The following is a 25124-nucleotide window of genomic DNA, read 5'->3' as shown; positions in this document are numbered from 1 at the left end:
TTTTGATTTGGTCAAAGTGATCAAAGTTTTATGACTACGTTTCCTTGCTTATCAAAATGCATTTTTTTAAATATTAATAGTAATATTAAGATAATTTTTTAACAATTAAAAGTAACTGTTTTATATTAAAAATACAATCAATATTATTTTATTAAAAAATTACAATGTTTATGATTAGTCAATTCATATAACTTTTTTTTAATCTTCTTAGCTATGACTTAGACGAAAACCAAAACGACAGAGATTTGCACTTCAATAAAAAAAATTCTGAAAAGGATTTTTTTATTGATCTTTGTCACATAATATATTTTAATGATCGAAACTGGATTGTAAAATAAATTAAAAAAATCAAACGTATAAGTAAGTCATAATTTGTGTAGATAACTTCGTTCCCTACGTTTTAACGTATTCATCAATCGACACAAATTAATACGAATCACAGAAATCAAATAAAAAAATTAAATTAAAATCAAACAAACTAAATTCATAAAACAAAAATTAATTTGACTTTTGAATCTCATTTTCAGAAAAAGCTGATCCAATCCAAAGTAAATTTATATTTATATATTTAATTTTATTTATAAAATTAATATCTCATATTTTTATATTATATATTAATAAAATACAATACTTAATTCTTTTAATGATTTTTTAAAGGCTGCGGTTTTATTTTAAAATTACAATATATCATATTATTTTTAGGAGTATGTTTTATTGTTTTGTTCGATGTAAGATAAATCATTGAAGTAATATAAATTGTCTTAATAAGATATTTTTTGATATACAGATCAAAATTAAATTATTTATCAATTATTATGTCAAATAAATAGCTGTTAACATTTATTATGAGATGTCCTTTAGGCGAATCCAGAAAACGATATTTTTTCCAGCGAACTTTTCTAAAAAACATGAAAAGAAATAAAATTGGAAATTCGATTTTTCTCGACAAATTCAGTGCAAATTTAACTGTCAAAATAAATAGCAAATAGCATCAAAACTCACGTCAGTGTACAGTAGTTTTGAAAAGCTTAACTAAACAAAGTGTTTACTTTGTGATCAAATTTAAGCAACGCATCAACGTGGAGATAAATTATACAATAAAAAATGTAAATGGAAAATAAAAGAAAATGATGGGAGGAAAAGACAAGTAGGAAGAGACAAGTTATCTTGTGTTTATGTTTGACAAAAACAACACTTTCACATTTTGCAACTCTGTCATCTGTGACAAAAAACACCTTCTCCTCTTTCGACTCTGAAGCTACCATTGACCTTTGGGGTTCGTTCTCTTGCTCCTTCTATATACCAAGAGACGAGTCCCTGTGTTTGCATTCATCATCATGGTCTCTGGCAGAGAAAACACCACACTCCCTTCTCATGTGGTCGCAAATGGACACGCTCCACTTGATTCTGGCCATGCCCGTCTTCGAGAACTCGGTTACAAACAAGAGCTCAAGCGTGATCTCTCGTAAAGTTCCTTCCTTTTTTTTCTTTTTCACTCTCTTGTTTGTTTCTCGTTTTTTAGATTCATTGAATTTTCTTAAAATTTCAGTATTCAAATCAAGTAATATTTCATTAAAAAAATATGTATCTATTATATTTTTATATTTTTAATATAATAAATATATTTTTGTAGTAAAAAACTATTGCTCTTTATCTTTAGATTCTGCTTTTAAGAGTAGAAATTCACAAAATGGATTTGGTTTTGGCAGGGTGATATCAAATTTCGCGTTTTCGTTTTCAATTATATCAGTGCTGACGGGAGTGACGACCCTTTACAACACAGGGTTGAATTATGGTGGACCTATTTCATTCGTGTATGGGTGGTTCATAGCTTCTGCATTCACCATGATTGTTGCGCTCTCAATGGCTGAAATTTGTTCATCATATCCAACTTCTGGGGGGCTTTACTATTGGAGTGCCAAACTTGCTGGACCTGGTTGGGCACCCTTTGCTTCCTGGATTACTGGCTGGTTTGTACCCTGCCCATCTTCCTTTTTCTACGTTGTTTTTAAATACTTCTACAATCCTATTTCATTCATGTCAGAGAAAATAAAAAGCTTCTTCAACTAAATCATTAATGGTCCGAATTTAGATTCCCAATGCAAAGTGTATTGTTTTTGTCTGAATTCCCAACACCACACACATTGCATTTGCTTTGTGGCTGACACGAATCAATCACAATCACAAACCGACAATATCTATGCATACACAATTATTAAGCAGTATGTTAAAGAATATATATTTTTTTTTTTATATTAGTAGTATTTTTTAATATTTTTATTCGTTAACTAATATATTATAAATGCTAATTAAATTTGCCTAATTATTCTTTATCTAGTACAGACATCACACTCTTCTCTTCTTTGTTACTTTCCATTTTAACACCGTGTCACTTATTTTAAGTTCACATTGAGTTCGCATCTATCTTTTGACTTGAAATCGGAGATGCATTCCGTCCAGAATCAATGCATATTTGAGTTGTTGTGTTGACCTGTCATGGGAACCAAATACTGATTAAAATTTTCTATATTGATATGAATGCTTTTGGATTCGTTTCTAGTTAGTGTTCCGTAAGGGATGAAGATACCTCAGAATGGTGTGCATATGATACTATATTCGGAAATACTTTCACCCACCATTATTCAAATATATAATTGATATATCCTTTTAATACGAATAAATATATATTGGTCCTCCAAAAATATTATTTTTCTTGCAATAATCTCCAAAAGTTTTCATTTGTACATATTGTTCACTAAAGTTTTCGTCACACTTATTCTCAGTACAGATGAGTATATTTGGTCTTCGAAAAATGTTATTTTTGTCTATACAAGTCGATCCTTAAAGTTATCAATTAGAAAATATCTTCACATTGCCAAATTTGTTAATTAACCATAAAATTGTATATCTATTTTAATGTTTAAGAAAATTTAATTAAAAAATATTTATTTTGAAAATTTAAAATATATTTTGCACTTTCTTCATTTAATAACTAAAAAAAGATAAAGAAAATGCAAGTGACATCTATTTAGGTGCAATTTTTAATACGTAATTCCCTTTTATTTTATACCTTATCAATTATCACTGTCACACTATGGTTCCTCCTTGTTAATATTTTCATATAAAAGTTTCTCGTATGCATAATTCAAGATATGCTAAGTAGTAGCTATAAATGCCGGACTATGCACATAAAAGGAGGTAACATCATCCGTTTTATGGGCAATTTTCTAATAACGTGTTGGCCGTGTCTTAATTTGCAAGACTACCATCTATTTGTTATGAGCATGGAATTTTTAAGTTTATACGAGGACCTTATGTGGGCCTGATTGGATTAAAATTTTTTGAAGTGCCATTCTCCCCTTTGTTGGTAATGTAAGAGATGAGCCTTCCAAGCAATCTGGTAAATCAAAAAGCCACATCAATCACGAACATTCACTGAGCATTTTGAATAACAATTTGGAGATTATTTCAGAGACTTAGTCATAACCAATTAGGAGATGGAATTTCTGTTAACTTGCAAAATCGACAGTTTTAATTAATGATATGGCACATAATTTTGAAGTATTACTTCCCTTTATTTTTACTTATCCATTTTATAATGTAAAATATTCAATCAGGCTTTTGAAAACTTAATGCTCTTAACCAGCATACAATAAAACATGTACATTTGCTTTCTCATAGTCATTTCTCTGATGCGTGTTGATTGTTTTCTCTTTTTTGGCAGGTTCAACATTGTTGGCCAGGTATTTTCAAGAAGACAGTGGACAAATACTCTTAAATTTCAACATCCTTCACTTTTCACAGCAAGGTCAAACTTGTGTGGGATGTAGATTTCTGATAATCCATTTGGGGGGTCTAACTTGGTTTCTTTTGATTTGCAGTGGGCAGTGACAACAAGTGTAGATTTTTCACTTGCAGAACTAATTCAGGTTATTATTCTCCTTAGTACTGGTGGGGCAAATGGTGGTGGATATATGGCATCTAAATATGTAGTTATTGCTTTTCATGGAGGTATTTTGTTCCTCCACGGTATAATAAACAGCCTTCCTATCTCATTGTTATCATTCTTAGGACAGTTGGCTGCTATCTGGAATGTTATAGGTATCAATAAATTTCCTATTTGATTTGATTACTTTCTGAATTCCGTTCTCATGGAAAAACCCTTTTGAATCTCTAATTGGAATTTTGTAAATTTTTAGGTGTTTTTGTACTTATGATTGTGATTCCATGTGTTGCAACGGAAAGGGCCAGTGCCAAGTTTGTTTTCACTCATTTCAATACTGAAAATGGGGATGGAATCAGCAGCAGACCCTACATATTTCTCTTGGGACTTTTAATGAGTCAGTACACCCTAACTGGGTTTGATGCATCAGCTCATATGGTAAATCTCTTATCCTTTTTCCTTTCTTTTCTAAAAGTTTATTTCCTTGAAAAGCTTTTAGAAACTTCCTTGTCTTGTAAATTATAAACTATACACTTCTTTTGCTTGATCTCTCCCCTTAGAGCGATTCTCAAAAAGAATCATGCACTGTTGATCCTGTGGTTCTTCTTATCAGCTTAAACCTTGGGACTGCCATTCCAGGATTAGATAATTCCAGATGAATTAAGATTTTGTACCTGTTCAGCATGTGATACAAACATAATGAACTGTGTTATAAGACATCACTATAAGAAAAATTAAACTGCAATTACTGCACAATGAATTTGGGGGTAACATTTTTCTTTGCATATTTTACTAGTTGGGGATCTTGGATTCAGGATCTGTGAGATAACGAGATTAAAAACACTACCATTGTCCAATCTTGAAGGACCCCTCTGATCACCCGGTCTAGATGTAGTAACATGAAAATTGGTGCGTTGTAATTGATTTTTATAATGAATTAATTAATTCGTAGGATCTCTGTTAATAACCTCAATTTAAGTATTGGGAATTACCAAGTTTCTTTTGCCTTTTCTATTTTGAAAATTTTGCACTCTTCATTTCCGTTGATGGGTTGAAGTTACTAAATGAAGTAAACTAAGATTTGTTGTGTACTGCAACTTGTATTTGCAGACAGAGGAAACAAAAGATGCAGATAGAAATGGACCCAAAGGAATTATCAGTGCTGTTGGGATATCCATTATCGTTGGATGGGGATACATACTAGGCATTACCTTTGCAGTTACTGACATCCCTTACCTTTTGAGTGAAAATAATGATGCTGGTGGGTATGCCATTGCTGAAATATTTTATCTTGCATTCAAGAAAAGATATGGCCATGGAGCTGGGGGTATTCTTTGCTTAGTAATTGTTGCTGTTGCCATATTTTTCTGTGGTATGAGTTCAGTTACAAGCAATTCAAGGTAAACTGCACCTGCTCTTAGTGGTTTTCTATATGAGAGAGGTTTAATTTATCTAGTTACTTATAGATGCTTAAATTTGGTAAAGGATGGCTTATGCTTTCTCAAGAGATGGGGCCATGCCATTGTCATCATTGTGGCACAAAGTTAACAAGCAAGAGGTTCCCATATATGCAGTTTGGCTTTCCGTTTGTGTATCATTTTGCATGGCCTTAACGGTATGTATTCTGTGGTAAGATTTCATTTTTAATATAATGCAAATTAAGTATTCTGTGTGTTTTTTTAACCATTTTTTTAACATGTTATATATAGTAATTTTTTATTAAAAAATACAAACTTCAATATGATTAAATATATTAATACTATTAAATAATATAATTTTTTATGTCGTGCAATGTTATGCAGATTAAAAAAGTAATTCTTTTAATGAATGACGTACCATGTTTCTTTTCACGACTATGACTCAATTGTTATTTGTTACTTAACTGCAGTCTCTTGGAAGCATAGTGGCATTTGAGGCCATGGTGTCCATAGCAACGATTGGTCTCTATATTGCTTATGCGTTACCTATATTCTTTAGGGTAACCCTGGCACAGAAGCATTTTGTCCCTGGGCCTTTCAATTTGGGCCGATACGGAGTCATTGTGGGCTGGGTTGCTGTTCTTTGGGTTCTGACCATCTCCATCCTCTTCTCATTGCCTGTTTCATACCCAATAACCATAGAGACACTTAACTACACCCCTGTGGCCGTTGGATGTTTGCTAATTCTTGTAGTTTCTTACTGGATAATCAGTGGTCGGCTTTGGTTTAAAGGCCCAATAACCAATATATAAAATAGAAGTTGTGTAACTTTTATTGGATCCAACTCGGTTTGAATATGATTATTTTTTTAACCCGTTGTTTCCATTTCTTACGTATAAACTTTTCCCTCCCTAAGGTAGAGTTTGATGATTTTGAAAACGGGATTTGAAATACTTTCTACTCGCCTAAGCTAAGATACATGTCAATCTTTGTGTGCTGCTGATTAGATTAGATTAGATTAGCTTTGGTGTTGGGCTGTGTTCTCCGGCCTTTTTGTTAGATCTGGTGGACTGTTTGTCCTCCTCCTTGTTATAATCTTAAAAAACTATATTTTTTTTTCTTTCTTAAGAATTGGATTTTAATTTAATTTTTAATAAAAATTGGAAACCATTTTAAGCTGGATTATAATTATAAAAAGTGCTTTTACTTTGAAAAATAATTTAAAATTGTTTGAATATAACAATACAATAGTTATTTTTTTTAAAAAGGAATTGTGTATATATATATATATGTCTATTTACGTATGTATGTATACATACTAGCAAAACACTTTTTTGAACATATTATTCAATAGACTTCTTATGATTTATAATTTTTTAAATATTCAAAATGCTTACCTAAAATACTAATCACTACAAAATTATTTTAACTTTTTAAGAAGTTGTGCATCTACTAAAGTGTGTTGAAGAGTATATTTTAAAATAATTTAAAAAATATTCATTGCTTTGTATAAATTTTAAAATATAAAATAAGCGTTTAAAGTTATAAAAATTGTACACTTATTTGATAAAAAAAAAAAATACAATATGTACAGCTCATTAAGATAATATAAATCAAGAAATTATATAATTTATAAGAAGATATGATCAGTGATACATAACACTACAAAAAAAATTTACTAATAACTTAATGTTAGATTAATTTTTATTAGTATTTTTAAAAAAATAAAACTATTAATATAGAAATTATGAATTTATACTAATAACATGATATATTATACAAATAAATAATTATTAATATAAAGCTAATAAATAAATTTTTTGAAGATTTACATTTGGATTTTTGGGTCAGGGAAAATTTACCATAAAAGCCTTTCTTTACTGATCGCATTTAAATGTTAATTCTACAATAAATTTTTATAATTTTTTGAATAAATTATAGAGAGATAATTAAGAAAAAAAGATAAAGATAATTGATAAATGGGTGACAGGATGAAAAGAGACAGAGAAAAATGTACTATTATAAAAATTTGTTGTAAATTTTATGAATAAAATATAATCTCATTCCAGCCGAACCCAGGTTGTTAAGGTGCATTGAACTGGCAATTACTACATCACGATAGTTAATGCAGACTTGTCTATCAATCAATATTCATGATTTAATGTACGTATTCCGTTAACAAATAATAGTTATTTATTATATTTGCTTTTAGCATCAAATATTACACAGTCAAGCCTCGCAGAATCTTGTCTATTTAAGAGAAGAATACAGGTCAATATTTACACAAAATTATGTATCTAATATTGTACCTGTCACGTTCCAACATCTTGAAAGAAACCTCTATAAATATACTCAATAAATTTACGAAGCACATAAGATAATTAATTAATTTCTGTTACTGAAAAATAAAAGAAAACATACATTTTCCATGTAAGTTGAACTTCTATTCAACCAATGTCGACGAGAGGGAACCGTTAAGGGGCCTCAAACAGAATTGCTACATGTTATACAAAGGTTTTCATTTGCTCGGAACACGCTTCCACTTGAAGGTTCATTCAATCCTGCAACTGCTAGTACTTCGAACCAAAAAGAAAAAAGAAAGAAAATTTATATCTCACTGTCGCACAAAAAAAATTGCACCAATTATGATTGTAACAATGATGAGAAAATACTCATCTATCTCTAGATATGCTTTCATATATTGGTCTCATGATAATATTTGGAATATGACAAAGCCATAAAGGAACAAACCTTATGATCTCATGGGATCTTCGGAGTGGAACTGTTCCCATCTAAAACTGTCTTTAGCATCTCACAGTATTGGTCAACATCACCAGGATCAGTTCCATTTTCAATCAAATCAAAACTTTCAGAGTCCTCCACGAGCATTTTTATGATATCATTGTATTCAGTAGCAGGTTGGTTTTGATCCATTGAAGAATCTAAAGTTCGGTTTTCAGTTGGAAATGTTGAATTCTCTGGAGTTTCAAGCTCTTTGAGAGACAGGTTTTGCTCATGGCTCTCATTCGAGGAAGCAGTTGGTGTTCGGAGACCTGGATCAAATACCATCTTATGTTCTAAAGCAATGAATGAATTAAAAATGCTAATTTTCCATCTAAGATACCAAAGGGTGTTTATGTTATATAGTACTACCTTTTGTTCCTAAGCTGGACACTTCAGATGGTGAAGGCAACGGTGCTTTGTGGCTTGAGTTTGATGATATTGACGTGCTTACTGGGTGCAACTCAGAAAAGCGAGCATTCTCTATGCGCTTCAACCGCAATTTGTGTTTCTGTGTGGGAAGAACAATGGTGAAGCAAAAGGCTCAACAATAATGCATGCTGGTCATTGCCATTCAAATAAGAATATCAAGAATGCAACTACAGTAATGGAAAAAGCGCAAACGAAGTAACAGCATAATGATAATTAGCTTCTTTCGGGCCAAGTTACATTTAAGTAAGATTTTCGTAGCATAATTTTCTACGTCGATGTTCTATTAAACTACTAATATTACTGATAAGTATATTTTTTTTCTAAATTAAACACATAATTTACTTAGTAGATTCATGGAGGAAGGCAGAAAATATTTAATTATAGCAGGTTATAAAGTAAACACGCCAATAAACATACACAAACGGGTAATGGTTAAACAAAATATTTGTGGAGCATGTTGCCCCGATAACTTCGACACTTACATATTAATGCATGTCTGGATTTTTTTTTAAAAGAAAAATAAACTAATGTTGGCTAATCCTTTTAATACAACTTTTTCATTTATTTTTCAAAAAATAATTATTTTTCATAATTAAGCTATTCCCAAACACTAACTTGTGCAACACAAATTATCAGAAATGAATTTAAATCTTTTCATTTTTACTAAGTAACATGATAGATTTTTTTATTGGAGAAAGAATGATAATTATTTTTATCAAATAAAGATTCACTTTTATTATTTATAGGTCTCACTAATTAAAGCCAATAAAAATATATCTTTCTCCATTCAACATGATATTTAATAACTTGAGAAGATTAAAATCTTTTAAAAAAAATATTAAAATATCAACAACAGTCTCTAGTAAAGCAATTTTTAGTATTAAGCAATTGTATAAATAAAAGTTCAACAAATTGAGAAGAGTCACTTAAGGCATGTTTGTATCCAAAACTTAACTTTGCTTTTACATAAACGAAATTTTTTCACTTCTCACAAAACCGGCCTCTTAAAATATGTAAACATAGTTTTGAGTAATAAATAAATAGGTGGTTATATGTTAGCTATAGAAGTGGTTCTCTATATAAGTAACGGTTGTGTGAGAAAAGTGGAGTCCCTCATATGCTAGCAATTAATACAAACAATATATTTAATTTTTTTAACAAAAGACCAAAATTTTAATAATAAAGTCAAATATATTAGACAAGTACAACTTTTAAATAAATATCGATGAGATATAAATATGCGGAAAATTTTGAGTCCCTCTTATGCTATCAATCAATAAAGCAATAGAATTATATTTAACAAATTAAAGACTGAATTTAACAACAAAGTCAAATGTATTCGACACCTATAACTTTTAAATAAACGTAGATGAAATATAAATACGTGAAATAATTTATGGGTCCTATTTCGTAAATTTTTTGAGTTGCACCGTTGGAGAGAATATTTACTTAAATTATAAAATGGAAAAGAAATTGTGTCATAATGGAAATTTTATATAAATTATTAAATAAAGAGCTAAAAAACTTGGGAGAATATTATCATTAAAGATGGTCTTAAATGTCTCAGTTAAAGTGAAAAAAAAAAAAAAAAAAAGACCTGGAGATGACTTGCAACCTGGCGAACTGTGAGGAAAGGCTCATTCATCCAACTTAATATCTTCTTTGGACGAGCATCTGAATAACAAAGATTAAACCAAGCAATGACATTGAATTAGTCACTAATAATTACCTTATCAAGAATGAACCTTAAGTTAAATCCATAACTGATAGCTATGCAAGAAAAGGGAAATGGATTCAATATATGGTGAAGTAACAGTACTGTTCTCTCCCAACACACGTATGGCTTCTGTAAACTTTAGATGCAGTTCAGGAGTCCAAACAATTGAACGTTTGTTCTCAGCAAACACACTGTTAAAAAAATTGTAAAAATTCATCTGGGCTGAACTCCATGAACCTGGCATTTTGGGGTCATCAACTGTTCTCTTCTCTTTTTGCATGCCTCCATCATCATCATCATCATCATCATCATGATTTCCCTTCCTATTTGCTCTGTGAATCTGGCATTGTGTGGTTACCAAAGCACCTTGCATTGTGCAGTCATCAACTCTTCTCTTCTCTTTTAGTTTGCCCCCTTTAGCACCCTTGTTTCTTTCTCCCTTTGCTCTAAGAACCTGCCATTTTGTGGTTTATCAACTGTTCAAAAACAAGTACTCTGGAATTCTCATGATACGTTATCCTCAACCATGTAAGCAGTTTAGAGTTTTATGGCAATATAAGTCATACCTTTGCACGGCCCACCTTGTCCTGAGACTCCTCAGCATTTTGAGTTTCTTTGGTTGAATGGGCTTTTGAGCGATATGCATGTTGCCATACATATTTGAGATCACTTGAACGGATTGGTTCCTCGAGGAAGTAACATAATCCAGTAGCCAAAGCCTTACGAGTTACATCATCAAATCGTCCAGAGTGGATGACTGCACATGATGTAGAACAAAATATTAATTGAGCGAGGACGTGTTTGTCTAAGTTACCCCCTTTTAGGCATAATAATGAGATTCTGTTTACAATAAGTTCAATAAAAAAGTTAATACAATGTTTTAAATTCATTCCATTGGGTAACTTAGACAAATCCGAAACTAAAATTTTAGGGAAGAGGATTAAGTGAACAGAAAGATCAGAATAGTGGAGTTTACAGATGACAGGAATGTCCTTTCCAAGCACTACATCCAGAAATGAAAGGGGATCCATGCCAGGCATATTGGCTTTGGCCATGACGAGTTTGAACCCGCCTTTATGATCACAAATCATGGATGCTGCTGCTGATGAGTCATCTGTAGCAGTTACTGAATAACCAAACAATTGTCACAGTTATTTATTGTTCATATTAATCAAGCAATGGGAATACAGCGCCGGTTCTTCTTTTTGCATTGCAAAGTCACAGAATCAATTGGGGAAAGGTGTTTGTTGATTTATTGTTTAGCTTTTAAATGAATAAATAAACGAGAAAAATGCAAATATAGTGAAACATTGAAATTGGAGAGTTGCTATAAAAAATAATAAAAAATTCTCAGATCCGGAGTTCAAAACAAAGATTTCAAAAATAATAATATTACACACCTAAGCTACAAAGACATGTCAGATCCAGTACACAATCTAATAATCATTAATGATTTGACAGAGAAAGAATTGACATCAAACGAATTTCACTTGCGACGGGCACAAATAAAAATTTTAAGGACTAACTATTATGTGAACCTTAAAACCACCTTTGATCATTTCTAAATTTATTCCAAAAGATTCAATTTTAATATTTGCAAAAACCTTTGATCTTTTGGATTCTAAAGGCTAAATCTTTTGCATCTTAGTTTTTGCAGTCCGTGTGGGTTAATTTAGAGGGTATATCAAATGAACTGATACGATACAAATCAGGGCAATGAAGTCACACAGAAAGTACAAGAAGTTTTCATATTAAACCTTTGAATGAGTAAAGCTCAAGCAGTGATGAGAGATACACGAGAGACGATTTGTCATCGTGCAGTAGCAGAAGATTAAAGCCTCGTGCAAAACTAGGAACATAATTGATCAATGACCTTGTCTCATCTCCCATTTTCAGGTAATGTCACAAGCCTCAAAAACTGAAGAGAATGAACTTGGAAATTGTTTAAGACCGCAGAGAGAAGAAACTGAGGAAGTAATTTGAAGTGTGACTATGGATTCTGAATTAAAAGAACCTCGGGGGCTATGGTATGAACATTTTTCAACGGCATCATCATAAACTTCAATTACAATTAAGATGACCCAGCTAAAGAACAAAATTGAAAAGCTTTTCGAGTTTATTCCCCTTTAAACAACATCACCCTCCACCACTGTACCATAATTGCTACTAACAACTGATTTGAAGAAATTCTTATCCCCTATGTGAAAATAAGTCAACAGTTTGAAACCTGCTGACCAATGTGAAAGGGTAATGCACGTCCAAGGTCCACAGGAAATTCTAATTACTCAGACGTTGCAAACAAATGCTTCATTCTTCACACTTGTCTAGATAGAATGCCCAATTTTTATTACAAATACATTGACATTAAATTATTCAAAGAATGTATTAATTTTTATTTAAGAGTTATATTTTACACTATAGTTTAATGGAAAATGTTAATACAAGATTGGTTTTTAACAACTGAAAAAATATATTTTATTGAGAGGCATTTATTACACTTTTGCATTTTTAATGTAATAATTTTTTTTTTATACTTTTGCTTGTTTTATTTTGTGGCAACTCTCTTTGAAAAATAATTTTTTTTTCAATTAATAATGAGCCCATTTAAACTTTATGAGGAAATATTGAATTGTATGAAAAGTCAAACAATTGAGTTTGACTCGTTAACTACAGAGTTGCCGCATGGATTTTCTGTCCTAAAGTAAAACAGTTGTCTCCTTTGTAACATCATCGCTTCCTTTCGTTTACATTTGTTAGAAGATAACACACGTGATAGAAATTAGTTGAAATTTCTCGGAATCTGCAATTAAGAATAATAGTTTCATGTGATTGCTCTATTTAAAAGGAATATCTATTTGTGGATAGTTTAAAGAAGACATATTTTAGAAAGTAATATATGTAATGCCTGTGCAGAAAATCCATTTTATGATATGAAATGAATATTCTTCCATTTAAACTTAGTTTGTGTGCTTAACTTGTAATTGAAATTTAGCTTAAACGTATTTTTAGTTTTTATATTTTTATAAGATTTTAATTTTAGTTCTTATTTTTATTTTTATTTTTTTAATATTTGATATTTGTAATTTTTAGTGATTGTGACTAATTTAAATATTATTGTGTTTTTAATTTTTTATTATGCTATGTCATTATTAGAAATTAAAAGTATTAAATTTTAAAAAAATTAACATTAAAATCAAAATAAAAACTATAAAAACTGAGGACTTATTTGATTTAGTTTTAATTTTTAGTTTTTTAAAATTATATTTTAAAACTATTTTATAAAACTATTTTTAGGGAAAAAAAACTTGTTTGGTAATTTAGTTTTAAAAACTGTTTTTAGTTGATATTTCTTTAAATTTTAAGAAAAAAATAAAAAAATTATTTTTAAAAATAACTTAAAAATTTACATTAAAAAATAAGTTTTTTAAATCAAAAAATCTATTTAAAAAGAGAAACAAATAAGCCTTAAAGCATTATTTTAAGTATTAAAATATTTATCAGAAGGAGTTTATCATATAAGTAAATAAATTCTTCTATTATTTAAGCATGAAAGATGTTTGAAGTTTTAATTGAGAAATGTCTAATATATGTGTAAGGACATTTCTATTAAAAAAAAATTCACGAGTTTCAAATAATATTTTATATTGTGAACCAATTATAAATTTTTATACTAACAACAATCGTTAATTTTTATGATAATTAATATAAAAGTACATTTATAATATATTTTAATTGATCGAATGTACATAATATATTCTAATCTTTAAACTGAAAAATGTTGTTATTTATTACTTTATTTATTTATATTAACTTTTAATTTATTTCCTTTGTACGTTTCTTAAATATTAAAAATTATTTTATTAGTAGATATTTTATATTTTTAATAATCAAAATAATGTTAAATAAATTTTTAAATATTAAATAAATAATTTAATGTTTATTATTTGTATTAAACAATATATGCTTAACATAAATAAAAAATTTAATATTATTAATAATAAAATATCAATAATTAATAATATAATTTACTAAATAATACTAATGAACAATCTTTCACTAGATGCATCACTTGACAATTTTTTATATTTCTATTTTGAAAATTCATTTAATATAATATTTTTTAGTTATATTTATTTTAAAAATTAAATTAATATGACTATATTAAATATTAAATAATTAATTAATATATTTTTCTTTAAAATTAATTAATGTTTTTAATTAAATATATACTTAATATAAATAAAAATTCTTAAAACATGCGTGTGTGCCCATCCATATATGCGTGCATGATATGTATCTAAATATATTAATTAAGAAATATTTAATCAGTTTATTAAATGCTTTAATTACTTAAAATTAAGTAATTATTTTAATTTTAATTTTTTTTACTTATCATTGTTTTAAAAATATTTGTTGATATTTTTTTTAAAAAATAATTCTCTTGTTTAATGAAGTTACAAACATAAAATGTTCATTGTTTTTTTAAATTAAACTAAAATATAATTATTTATAATTTCAAATTAAAAAATATTTTTTATACAGAATATGTTTGAAAAAATGTATGAAAAAAATGTATAATTTTGTAAGCTATTTTTAACGTATTTAATAAATTTATTAATATATTTTATTAAAATAAATTATTTTAAATTTATCTTAATATATGCTATTATTAACAAATTTCAAACTCGAAGCGGGATAATAGTGAAGCAGGGTACCGGATCGTCTACAGCCCTCATCAATGCATAAACCATCTCCTCCCTGTAAATTTGTTTATTTTACAAAATAATTTAAATATTAAATACTCAGAGAAATAGAGACCGTTGGATTTAGAGCAGAACGATATGTAAGTTCTCATGGTATCGCAGAGGATCCCGTCTTGTGAAATAGAATACGAAATGCCATCATCCCAAGACTCTGGCAGAGAAAGATCGACGATGATGGTGAGGCTCCATAACTCAAATTCAAATTAGGGTTCCTTTCGAAATCGCCATCTAAATTTCCTTCTTTACTTTGCAGGATGAAACCGAAGAATTGGAACCCTTGTTTGATTATAGCCGGGTTCAGCCTCTGAACCCCACCTTCCTCCATGGTTCGTTTCGAACCCTAAATGTTATGAGCTTGATTTTTTTCCCTATTATTATAACCCCATCCGGAAATGCGTTTTTTTTTTTTTTTTTTTTAAATGAGGATAGGGTTTTAAGCGGTGCTTGAATTTGAATATCTAATGGTCGTCGATGAATGGTAGCAGATGATTTTGATGATGATGAAGTGATTTGCGTTGGTAGCAAGAAGAGGAAGACTTCTCAGAATGTAATGAGTATTTGGCTCAAATTTTATTTTTAATCTCTTTGCACCCGGATGAGTGTTTCTGGTTTTGAAACTTTTGTGGGGTTTAGGTTGAGAATGAGAAGATTAATGTGAAAGGTGCACCTGTGGTGGACCTTGAGGATAAGGATGATGATTGGTTACCTCCTCCACCAAAGATCTCAAGTAATGAACAGAAGACGATTGATGAGGATTCAACTTTGAAAAAGTTGAGGTTGTGCTTATTTCACTCTTCATTGAAATTTTCAAGTGCCAAATTCCAGTTGTTTGCTATTGCCTATCCTCAGCTGGAAACATTTGCTACAACAGTGATATTGCACGATAACTCGATAAACATATCGCATACATCTATATATTTCTTTCTGCTTGGTATTGCTGGCCATATATAGGGAGTTTTTTTCTCGAGCATTGGCATGGCTGAACGTTGATTTTATGCTAGTTTTTATTCGTTCTTGAAAAGAATACATAGTTAATTTGGCCCTAACCACTAAAGGCAATTATAAAATGACATTGTTTACACTTCTTTCCTTTTTCTTTCTTTGTACCTTTCTTTTTTCTGTGTTAACGTAGAGAGGGACAAGAATGAAAAAACCAAAAGAAAACATTTTAGGGGTCAGGAAATTATAAAAGTTTTCATCTCTGATTTCATCAGGTGCTGGACATTCTGTTTTTGGAATTGTTCCACATGTCAACATTGCCTAAGATTTTGATGTATTTTATATATGTTTTCAGTGCTCTGGTAGAAAATGGTTTTAGTTTACCATATAATTACCTCCCAGCCCTACCCACTTTTTTCTACAGTTTCTAATAGGGTGTTATTCATGCGGTTAGATTAAAGAAGCAGGAACTTGCCTCGTTTGCTGAATCAGCAAAAAATTTGTTGAAAACAGTTGAAGAGACTTCGAATTCAGAAATTTATAATTCATTGCAGTCTTCAACAGATGGTGTAAATGAAAAAACTTCAGAACATTCTGAAAGAGCAAAGATTCTCATTTCCCTTCAAGACAAGGATGCAACAAAGCAGATTCGTATGTTCATGGTATATAATTCCTTCAGCAGATATACTTTATGTTGTCAATGTACTTTTATATCTTCTGATTTTGTTAATGTTGTTAATAAGGTAAAATCCAGTTGTAATTTGTTCCACAATACCAAAAAAAAAGTTGTAATTTGTTGGAATATAGGAGTTGTGTTTCTGATATTTTCTTTTTTTCTTCATAGCTTCATTTCTTGTTAGTTTAAACTGAGGCTATTTTTGCTTGATGTCTTACTCTCACTTTTCAATTCTTTCTAGGATGACACGTTTGAAAGGATTGTCAAAACATATGCAGATAAAATAAAATGCGACGTGAAACAGATAGTACTGTCCTTTGACGGTGATAAAATAAGTTTGTCTGAAACCCCTGCCAACCTTGGGATGGAAGACAATGATATTATTGAAGTTCACGTGAAATCAAGTTGATTTAGGTGAGGAATGTTCTATCATCCTGCTTTTAAGAAGTCTGTGTTTTTGGTCATATCATTATCTTCCTGATAATGGTTAACTTGAATTAACTTCACACCTGTCATGATGATATTATTCATGTGTATTAAAAGACCATCATTTTTAATTTACAATAGAAATAGAAGTGGATCCGTGCATGAGTTCTGTATATTGTACTGATTTACCAAAAGAAAATGTTTTCAGCTTTGTCAACACTGATCAAGTACAATGAGGCTGTTTGAAATAGTGGATGTACTTATTTAGGTTGTGGTAAATGTCACTTACGTGGAGAAATATTAACATGTTTGTTCTTAGCCCTCTGAAATATAACTGCTATAGTTGATGGGAAATAAATTTTCTGTACGAAGGAGGCATAAATCGTAGAGAAAATGTTCAATTTTGGGGTGTGGAGGTGTTTTATTGTTTTTATCTCATTTCTTTGTCATTGACTTATTTCTACAGTGAAATATCATTTGTCTACTGCTCCAAAAACCTTTCAGTTGATTACTTTATCGGTTCAAAACGCGATGCCGCTTTGTTGGAACCATACAATATGCCTATACCTTTCTGATTCAGCTCTTCAATTTGAACTCAAGCCGACACTTTAGGGCTTCGTTTGGGAGTCACAATACCTTTGAGCCTTTTTTCAGTATCTTTAGTAGAAGAAAAGCAGTGCTAGTTCTTAATGTATTCGCAATATTGGTTCTAATTGTACAGTACGAATTTTCACGCAATTGACGAGTAACACTTTTTTTTTAGGTGTTATTTTAGTGTCTTTTTGTCAAGATGGTATTGTTTTCTGACAATGTAGAAAATTCGAGCATTACTTGAGTAGTTAGCTTAAGTGTGTTTATATGTCTGTCAATAGTGTTATGGACGACTTTGTTAAGGTAGAATTGAGGGTTAATTCAACTTTTAAAAATTTCAAATATCCTCTTGTCCATGAAACATAATTTAATTTTGTTTATTATGTAATTTATTTTCTTTCTTTTTTTACTAAAAAAATAAATTTTATTTTATAATAAAATTTTTAATATTCTAATCATATATATATATATATATATATATATATATATATAATAAGATCTTTTTACGTAAGTATAAGTTTAAAAATTTTAGATTTGATTTAAGTATTTTATTTAATTTACATCTAAAATTTTTTAAATGTGTATTAATAGATATTTATTACTTGAACGAAGAGCTGCTAAAAATATTAAGTATTTATGTTTTCAGCTATTTAGATTATGCAAAAGACTTGAAAATAAGAGTTGCATGAAAGAAGGAAAAGGATTTTATTATGTTATAAAAACTACCTTAATTTTTTTATACATGGCCTTATAAATTAATAGCTGTCCATATATAATATTTTTAGTCTTTTGCACTTTCATTTATTCAAAAAAATGAGTATCGGATAGATATGAATTAATTATTTTTATCATTCAGTCTTATTATTTGACTAGCCCATCTATGTATTAACAACAAATAAAAAAATATTTATAGCAATAAATTCATCTGTGTATCTATTATTTATAAAAATACTATAAAAAACAGTTTCATAAACATTAGTCATGTCACGCGGCAACGCTATAATAACTTAATTTACTGTTTAGAATTTCATATAAAATTTAATAAAGTAAAATAGTTTATTAGTTGATTTAATATATGAAATTAATTTAATTAACCATTTGATTCGATTTAATTAATTACCATAAAAACATGTTAAATAACACAATTAGATACATATTTTTTAAATTAATAAAAAAAAAAGGTGAAAAAGGTAAATGACTCTAAAGTTGTGATGTATTATGCCTTGTCTCTCATTGACAATTAATTTATAATAAATTATAGATTTGATCTTGTAATAAAAAAAAAAAAATAAGAAAAGGTGTTGGTACAGTACACTTTTGGTGTGGATGTAAAGAGAGTGAAAAGTGTGGAGAACTCGTGAGGCAGGGGAGCGTGGGCCCTGGCTAGTTGCTCCGCCCATCCCGGTACGCGAGATGCGATTGGTCCAACGCGGGTAAACTTTCGGATTACGTAACCACTCCATTCACATGCACTATACATTGGATAACGTCCTCCATCGACCCCACACTCCCTGTCCATGCTGGAAAGTACCATCTCTCCACTGCACACGTCACCACCCTCGTTTGGGTAAAGTCTGCAACTACGCATCACTCATCACGCTTCAACTACACCTACACCCAACCCATACTTCAATTCAATTCTTCACTCCCTTTTTTCCCAAACTAAGATAAACAACACCCCTCAGTACTCTCTCTCTTTTCCCCCTCTTCCACTCCTTTTTATTGCAAAACAATCCAAGGTACGCCTATTTCTTCTTTTTCAATTTTCCAAGTCATTCCCAAGTCAACGCAGCTGCTTCCTTTCGCTTCTTTCTGTTTCTAAGGATTTCATTTCATGTTCATTCTTCCATGCTATGTTTTATAAACAGTATACGCAGTGTTTTTTTTTTCTCCTTTTTTTTTTTGCTCTTTTTTTTTAAATAATAAAATGAATTGGGATCTCTTTTGTTTGGCTGTGGTTTTGTCATCTTCATGGCGATGTGGTTTCTGCTAGATGATAGTATTTGGGAGGTGAGAGTGGCGACTGCCGGGCTATTGCTGAATTTCCACTGATTCGGATTTTCCAATTTGGGTGTTTATGACGAGTGATCACAACCATCCCTATTGTACTGTATATTAACTACAAATGCTTGAGTTTTAGTCATGTGTGCAAATAATGGAGATTTTAAAACAATTCCTTTGGGATTCCCAATGAATTTTGGAGCTACATGATTGAGATGGTAATTTGAATCACCTTTTTTTTTTTAATATTTTCTACTAGGACTGTTTAAAACCATTATGAGTTTGGCTTTAAGTGAGATAAGTAGCTCAACGTGATACTTAAGCCATAGAGCTTTCCCACTTAATGAACTAGTGTTTGGGGTGTGCTGGCGTCACCTGCTTGGGTGGTAGCAAAAACATTCTTAATATGTGTTGTTATAGTTTGACTGCAGTATATGCAAATGTATTCGATGTAAAGCTATTGTCCTTTTTCAGCTTCAAATTCTATTGACTTTTCTTATTATGGTTGTGTTTCTGTTTTAGATCTTCTAAACCATACAAGACAGCCCTTTGGCATAAAAGGTTTCTGCAACCATTTATGGAGCAGCTGAGCTGATATCTGGATTCTTCTTTATTCAAATTGCTGCCCTACATAGTATGAGGTTTTAGAGTTTTTTTTCATGTTTGAAGTTGTAAACTAGGGAAATGGAGAAAGTTTGTGAATTCTGCACAGCTTTTAGGCCACTTGTTTACTGCAAGGCTGATGCCGCATATCTTTGTCTATCCTGTGATGCAAAGGTGCATTTGGCAAATGCATTGTCTGGCCGACACCTCCGTACCCTTGTGTGTAACTCATGCGGATACCATCTTGCTTATGTTCTGTGTTTGGACCACAAAATGTTAATCTGTCGAGATTGTGATCAAAAGTTGCACAATGTTTCTTTACCACATCACAAAAGAGCTATCAGAAGCTTCATGGGTTGCCCTTCTGCCAAAAACTTTGCAGCACTCTGGGGTTTTGAATTGAATAAGATTGAAAACAGTGATAGTCAGGATCAGTTTGCTTCCGTTTCTTGTGTTTCTGCAGATTTGAATGGGGTACAAGTCTCAGGAAAGCTTAGCACTGGCAGTCAAACTGGGGTCTCGTCAACGCTATCTGGGGCCAAACTTGATGGGGGTTCGAGCAGTCAACAAGGTCAGGTATGCAAGATAGAAGTTTTAACACCTCTTTTGTTGTAGTGATGAAATATATAATTTTAGATTTCAGTCATTTGAAAATTACGTTGTTGATAACTAATGCCCTGAAAATATAAAGTTTATTTCTATGTCACTGAACCTTTCCATTTTTAAAAAAATTATGAAGGCACCACTCGTAAACCATGTGGTACTTATGAAGTGTTTGACTGAAAATAACTGAACTAATAAATGCATAGTTTAAAAGCACGCACATTAACATCATATGATACAACTTTACTTTCCATACTTTGTGAAGATGGATCAGTAAAGGAGTGGTTGTTAATGAGTTGAGACTTGAACAGGATGGACACTTTTTCTTGCTTTCATTTTCTTCGGAAAAATAGATGCAATGAAAGGATATTTGAAATTTAGGTGTTGATGATATTTTGTCAAAAGAGAGAAAGTACAGGTTTTTTATTCATTGCAAGTCCAAGGAATGTTTAATGCATTCTTATATGAAGAATTTGCAACAATTATAAATAGGTATAAATCAAAATATAGTCCTTGAAATATATAGTTAAATTCTGAAAAGTTTTACTTTTGTTTCTAGTCCTGATTCAATAAATCAGCATAACAGATAGTATAATTTGAGTATAAATGTCTAATGTCCAATTAAATAGCAAAAGGAAGAAAGAAAGAGAAGACAGAAGTCAATACAAACAGCTTTTACAAAATGAATTTATCTAAATGAAACCCACCGGATTTTCATTCTTCGGCCTCTAATTATTTAATTTTGTGTTGCAGATATTGTACAGTGATCAAGAGCGACAAACTATTCTGCAGCAGATTATTGATTTGAAACGGCTTCAGCTAAATGAGGAGATTGGCCATTCTGCAAAGATAAATAGGTTACAAGAAAAAGATTTATCTCCTTCAAAATATCATACTCTTAAGAAATTGAACAAAAAATTCAATCAGCAAGCACCAAATTCCCAGGATCTTGCTACTGATCTTTTGGAGAAAGACTGTCCCATTATGGAGTTGAATCCTGAAACTTTGCCTTCTACGTTTTCTCAAATTGATAATTTATCTTCATCTTCAATTATAGACCTTCCCTTGCATGGAGAGTTGTTCTGGACATGCAGAAGTCCACTTCGGAGTAATCAGGTCAGATAATTATCTGTTCACTGTCGTTGGCCATAGTTGGACTGTTTGGTTTTAATCACTGTTCTTTAAGATATTAACAAGTAAATGCAAACTTGTTCTCCTAATTTTCACTTTGCTGTGATGAGATGTGCCTTTGGGCTATGCATCATGTGATACTTAATGACAACTTAAACGAAAATATGAAGGTGTCCACACAAATATGCAATGACTGTATCACATAAATTGTCCTTTTTCTGTATTCATTTTTCAAGTACGGTTTGAAATAAAAAACTTGGTTGTATACATTCCTTGGAAATATAGGCTATGATGTAGAATGGGAACAAAGAGACAAGGAATAAACTTAAAAATGCTTAAAACACTATATTTGATATTAAATTATTAAGACAAGCTACCATTAATAAGACATAATATGCCTTGTATAGGTATCTCAAAGGACCATAAATCTGATAAGACAAGCAACACAAGCTTAGGCTCAAATAATCCTCATCTAAAATAGAACATAAATTCATAAGGTGGTTAAGGATAAGATATCCCAAAGAATCAATCTACTATACCCTAACTTCCAAAATTATAGATGATTAATCCCTCAATCTTCTATTAGGTTATTCAAACCCTAATTCCCCATTTTTTATTAAGCCATAAATCATAAATTAATATAATTTGAAATATAATCTTCCCATGCCGCAATAGGCTTCCAATGTTGATAATTGTTATACATGTCTAAAGCATTTTCCATGCATATATTAATCAAACAGAAAACTTAACTTTAATGCCAGTATAGCCAGCACGGACAAACACATAGACATATTGATGAAAGAGCTGAAAGGATATACTGGAAACACAAAATAATAGTTGTTCACATTGTCCTCTTGAGTCCTGATAAACTGCCAAGAAAAACCAGACATATCAAAAGATATTGTGCAAGAAATAAAACATGAGTAGATGCTAGATAGGGCTTCTAAACTAAAATCAGTGTCATAAAAGTTCAGAATATATTATTTCAAACTATTCATTCTGATGCATTACTCTTAGTACTTCCTACCCAATCTCTGTCAGTGACAAGAAACAAGAAAAATGAATGTCTGACATCTGGTAGTGTAAACAGGCACTTCTTTTACTCTGTTTTTCTGACTGAATTATTGTCCGATTTATTTGAATTTGGTTGAAATTGATTGTTCAGTATCAAGCATCTGGATAACTTTATACGTCTGGCCAACCATAAAATTTCTTTATGTCAATGTTTGCAGTTGTGGTCCCAAAACATTCAAGACCTTGGGATATGTGAAGATTTTGTTTGTCAAGATGATTTTAACATACCTGATGTTGACTTAACTTTCCAAAACTTTGAGGAATTATTTGGAGGAGATCAAGATCCAGTCAGATTATTGCTTGATGATAAAGATGTCTCCTACTCTTTTTTGGAGAAAGATATGTCAGTTGACAAGTCAGATATTGACAACCCAAATGCAATGGAGGTCTGAATTTCTTACTTTATTCAACAGATTTTCACTACCTCAGTGTCTTGATAATTATAGAGCTACAACAGACAATAAAGATAGTGGAAGAGTATCATAAAATATATATCAACTTGAGCAGAATATAAAGAGAAATTTCTTTCATTTGACTAATTTTACAGGATTGAGGACAATGTTAATGTAGTGTAAACATTATGTGCTGAAAAGTGCACTCCATTAGTTTCCTGTCACTGGCTCTCGATTTCTTCCCTTAAAAGAGGAAGATGTGAAACCCATCCAATCTATACATGAGCAATATTGGTGTAAACATTTATTTGGGAAGCATTCAAACCAGTGAATTGAGTTAGAAAGATATCATAGATACTGTTAAGTTGTCACATTCAAGATTCAGCAAACATGGTAACTTATTACTTTATAGTTATATCTAGAATTGAGTTTTCTTGAAATTGCACTTCTTATCTTGGTACTAGTACACTGAAATGCCATAAGAATTGGGGGACTACCGTATCCTTCCATATGTGATGCAATGGTTTAGATCCATAAATTTACAGGAGTATATGGTGCACATTTTAGAAAGTTCCTATTGTTGAATGTATAGTAAGCTTCAGAATTAAAAGGAAATTTTGTAGTTATTAATTCCAGATGATCTTCACCAAAACCATCTAATTACGTATTCATAGATAGGTGATATGAGCTAAGGTGTAAGAAGTCAAGGTAGCATCAATAAGATACCCTGTCTCCAAAATAAATTGCCTTTTAATGGTACTGTTGTTTTTCTGTCATGAAAGGATTCTTCGGCTGCTGCATCCGTAACTATCTCCCAAACTGATAATGAGAACGAGGATATGAATCCTCTCAACCCTAAACCGTCCTCTGTTCTGAGATTCAATGCTGAAAGCAGCCGCACTGATAATGATGACAGTGCCCTTTCTCCCTACAGCGAAGGGAAGGGATATTCAGGCAATTAAGCTGAACTGGAGATTGCATACGTGGTGGCAAAAGGAAATGTCATTGTGAAGTATTAAGAGACAAAGTCTCAATTGTGAGTTCTGGGTGCCAAGTGCTTCACTTTACCCTTGTTTAGCTGAGAAATTTTAATATGCCCTCCAGTTCACAACTAATTTGGTTCAATCTCCATCTTCGTATTGTTGTTGATTTTGACATCTGATTTTTTTTGTGACCATATTGATTTAATAGCATCAATAATGCATTTTATCCCTGGAAATATTAATTTTTAGATTGACTTATGTATTCATCAATTTATCATATTTATATTCTTTTGCTTCCAGTTCCAGGCATGAGAAGCAATTTTGACTTCTATCCGGGGAACCTGGAGCTAATGTAAGAAAGAGGGTGAAAGGCATTGCTAAGGCAGAAAGCAATTAGACCTTCGTATCTGCATGCCGTAGATATATCTATCTAGTCTAGACTCCAGACTGTTTCGCATCACGAGGCTCATGTTCAATTGATCAACTGATTCCTTCAATTTCATGCACATTTTGTTGGGTTATATGTTGTAACACGTATTGCAGCATAATATACTACTTCCTATTCAGAAGGAGTCAATCTGTGTGCATGTAACTTAGGAATAAAGTTCGAACAAAATCTTCCCTAAATTTGAGTTGACTTCCTGTTAAATA

The 25124-nt window shown here is 30.9% G+C and overlaps 4 protein-coding genes across 5 annotated transcripts; 3 read left to right on the top strand and 1 right to left on the bottom strand.

The window, feature by feature from the left end:
- Positions 1-1233: 1233 nt before the first annotated feature.
- LOC113871077 (amino-acid permease BAT1 homolog) lies at positions 1234-6229 on the top strand. Its single transcript, XM_027507831.1, has 8 exons — positions 1234-1465; positions 1710-1970; positions 3725-3743; positions 3882-4101; positions 4200-4381; positions 5054-5343; positions 5429-5558; positions 5832-6229. Exons 1-8 carry the CDS (start codon positions 1338-1340, stop codon positions 6171-6173), a joined length of 1572 nt encoding a protein of 523 aa, XP_027363632.1. The 5' UTR covers positions 1234-1337; the 3' UTR covers positions 6174-6229.
- A 1892-nt stretch (positions 6230-8121) lies between these two features.
- Positions 8122-12181, bottom strand: LOC113871889 (two-component response regulator ARR12-like). The gene is made up of 7 exons (XM_027508980.1): positions 12049-12181; positions 11268-11417; positions 10858-11048; positions 10658-10745; positions 10172-10248; positions 8515-8653; positions 8122-8414 (listed from the first exon to the last, which is right to left on the bottom strand). The coding sequence occupies exons 1-7, from the start codon at positions 12179-12181 to the stop codon at positions 8122-8124; spliced, it is 1071 nt and encodes a 356-aa protein (XP_027364781.1).
- Positions 12182-15127: 2946 nt separating this feature from the next.
- On the top strand, positions 15128-18024 carry LOC113871079. 2 transcript variants are annotated; one of them, XM_027507834.1, is made up of 7 exons: positions 15128-15231; positions 15308-15380; positions 15540-15601; positions 15688-15830; positions 16448-16655; positions 16911-17083; positions 17562-18024. In XM_027507834.1, exons 1-6 carry the CDS (start codon positions 15145-15147, stop codon positions 17076-17078), a joined length of 741 nt encoding a protein of 246 aa, XP_027363635.1. In that variant the 5' UTR covers positions 15128-15144; the 3' UTR covers positions 17079-17083; positions 17562-18024. The 2 variants fall into 2 exon arrangements, with proteins under 2 accessions (XP_027363635.1, XP_027363634.1); XM_027507833.1 differs by having other exon boundaries at positions 17616-17915.
- A 1272-nt stretch (positions 18025-19296) lies between these two features.
- Positions 19297-23490, top strand: LOC113871078 (putative zinc finger protein At1g68190). Its single transcript, XM_027507832.1, has 4 exons — positions 19297-19425; positions 20210-20866; positions 21647-22009; positions 23257-23490. Exons 2-4 carry the CDS (start codon positions 20372-20374, stop codon positions 23488-23490), a joined length of 1092 nt encoding a protein of 363 aa, XP_027363633.1. The 5' UTR covers positions 19297-19425; positions 20210-20371.
- Positions 23491-25124: the final 1634 nt, after the last annotated feature.

Source organism: Abrus precatorius, unplaced genomic scaffold (assembly GCF_003935025.1).
Source record: "Abrus precatorius isolate BTA unplaced genomic scaffold, Abrus_2018 Scaffold7, whole genome shotgun sequence".
In the NCBI taxonomy this organism is placed as follows: Eukaryota; Viridiplantae; Streptophyta; class Magnoliopsida; order Fabales; family Fabaceae; genus Abrus; species Abrus precatorius.
Note: the sequence above shows the minus strand (reverse complement) of the source record. Positions and strands in the feature narration are given on the sequence as shown.

Coding starts and splice junctions, on each gene's coding strand:
- LOC113871077 (XM_027507831.1), top strand. CDS start 1,338: ATGGTCTCTGGCAGAGAAAACACCACACTCCCTTCTCATGTGGTCGCA. Junction 4,382..5,053: donor TTGATGCATCAGCTCATATG/GTAAATCTCTTA, acceptor TTGTATTTGCAG/ACAGAGGAAACAAAAGATGC. Junction 5,559..5,831: donor CATTTTGCATGGCCTTAACG/GTATGTATTCTG, acceptor ACTTAACTGCAG/TCTCTTGGAAGCATAGTGGC.
- LOC113871889 (XM_027508980.1), bottom strand. CDS start 12,181: ATGGGAGATGAGACAAGGTCATTGATCAATTATGTTCCTAGTTTTGCA. Junction 11,418..12,048: donor TGAGCTTTACTCATTCAAAG/GTTTAATATGAA, acceptor TTGGTTATTCAG/TAACTGCTACAGATGACTCA. Junction 11,049..11,267: donor AAAGGACATTCCTGTCATCT/GTAAACTCCACT, acceptor CATCATGTGCAG/TCATCCACTCTGGACGATTT.
- LOC113871079 (XM_027507834.1), top strand. CDS start 15,145: ATGGTATCGCAGAGGATCCCGTCTTGTGAAATAGAATACGAAATGCCA. Junction 15,602..15,687: donor AGAGGAAGACTTCTCAGAAT/GTAATGAGTATT, acceptor TGTGGGGTTTAG/GTTGAGAATGAGAAGATTAA. Junction 16,656..16,910: donor AGCAGATTCGTATGTTCATG/GTATATAATTCC, acceptor AATTCTTTCTAG/GATGACACGTTTGAAAGGAT.
- LOC113871078 (XM_027507832.1), top strand. CDS start 20,372: ATGGAGAAAGTTTGTGAATTCTGCACAGCTTTTAGGCCACTTGTTTAC. Junction 20,867..21,646: donor CGAGCAGTCAACAAGGTCAG/GTATGCAAGATA, acceptor TTTGTGTTGCAG/ATATTGTACAGTGATCAAGA. Junction 22,010..23,256: donor GTCCACTTCGGAGTAATCAG/GTCAGATAATTA, acceptor CAATGTTTGCAG/TTGTGGTCCCAAAACATTCA.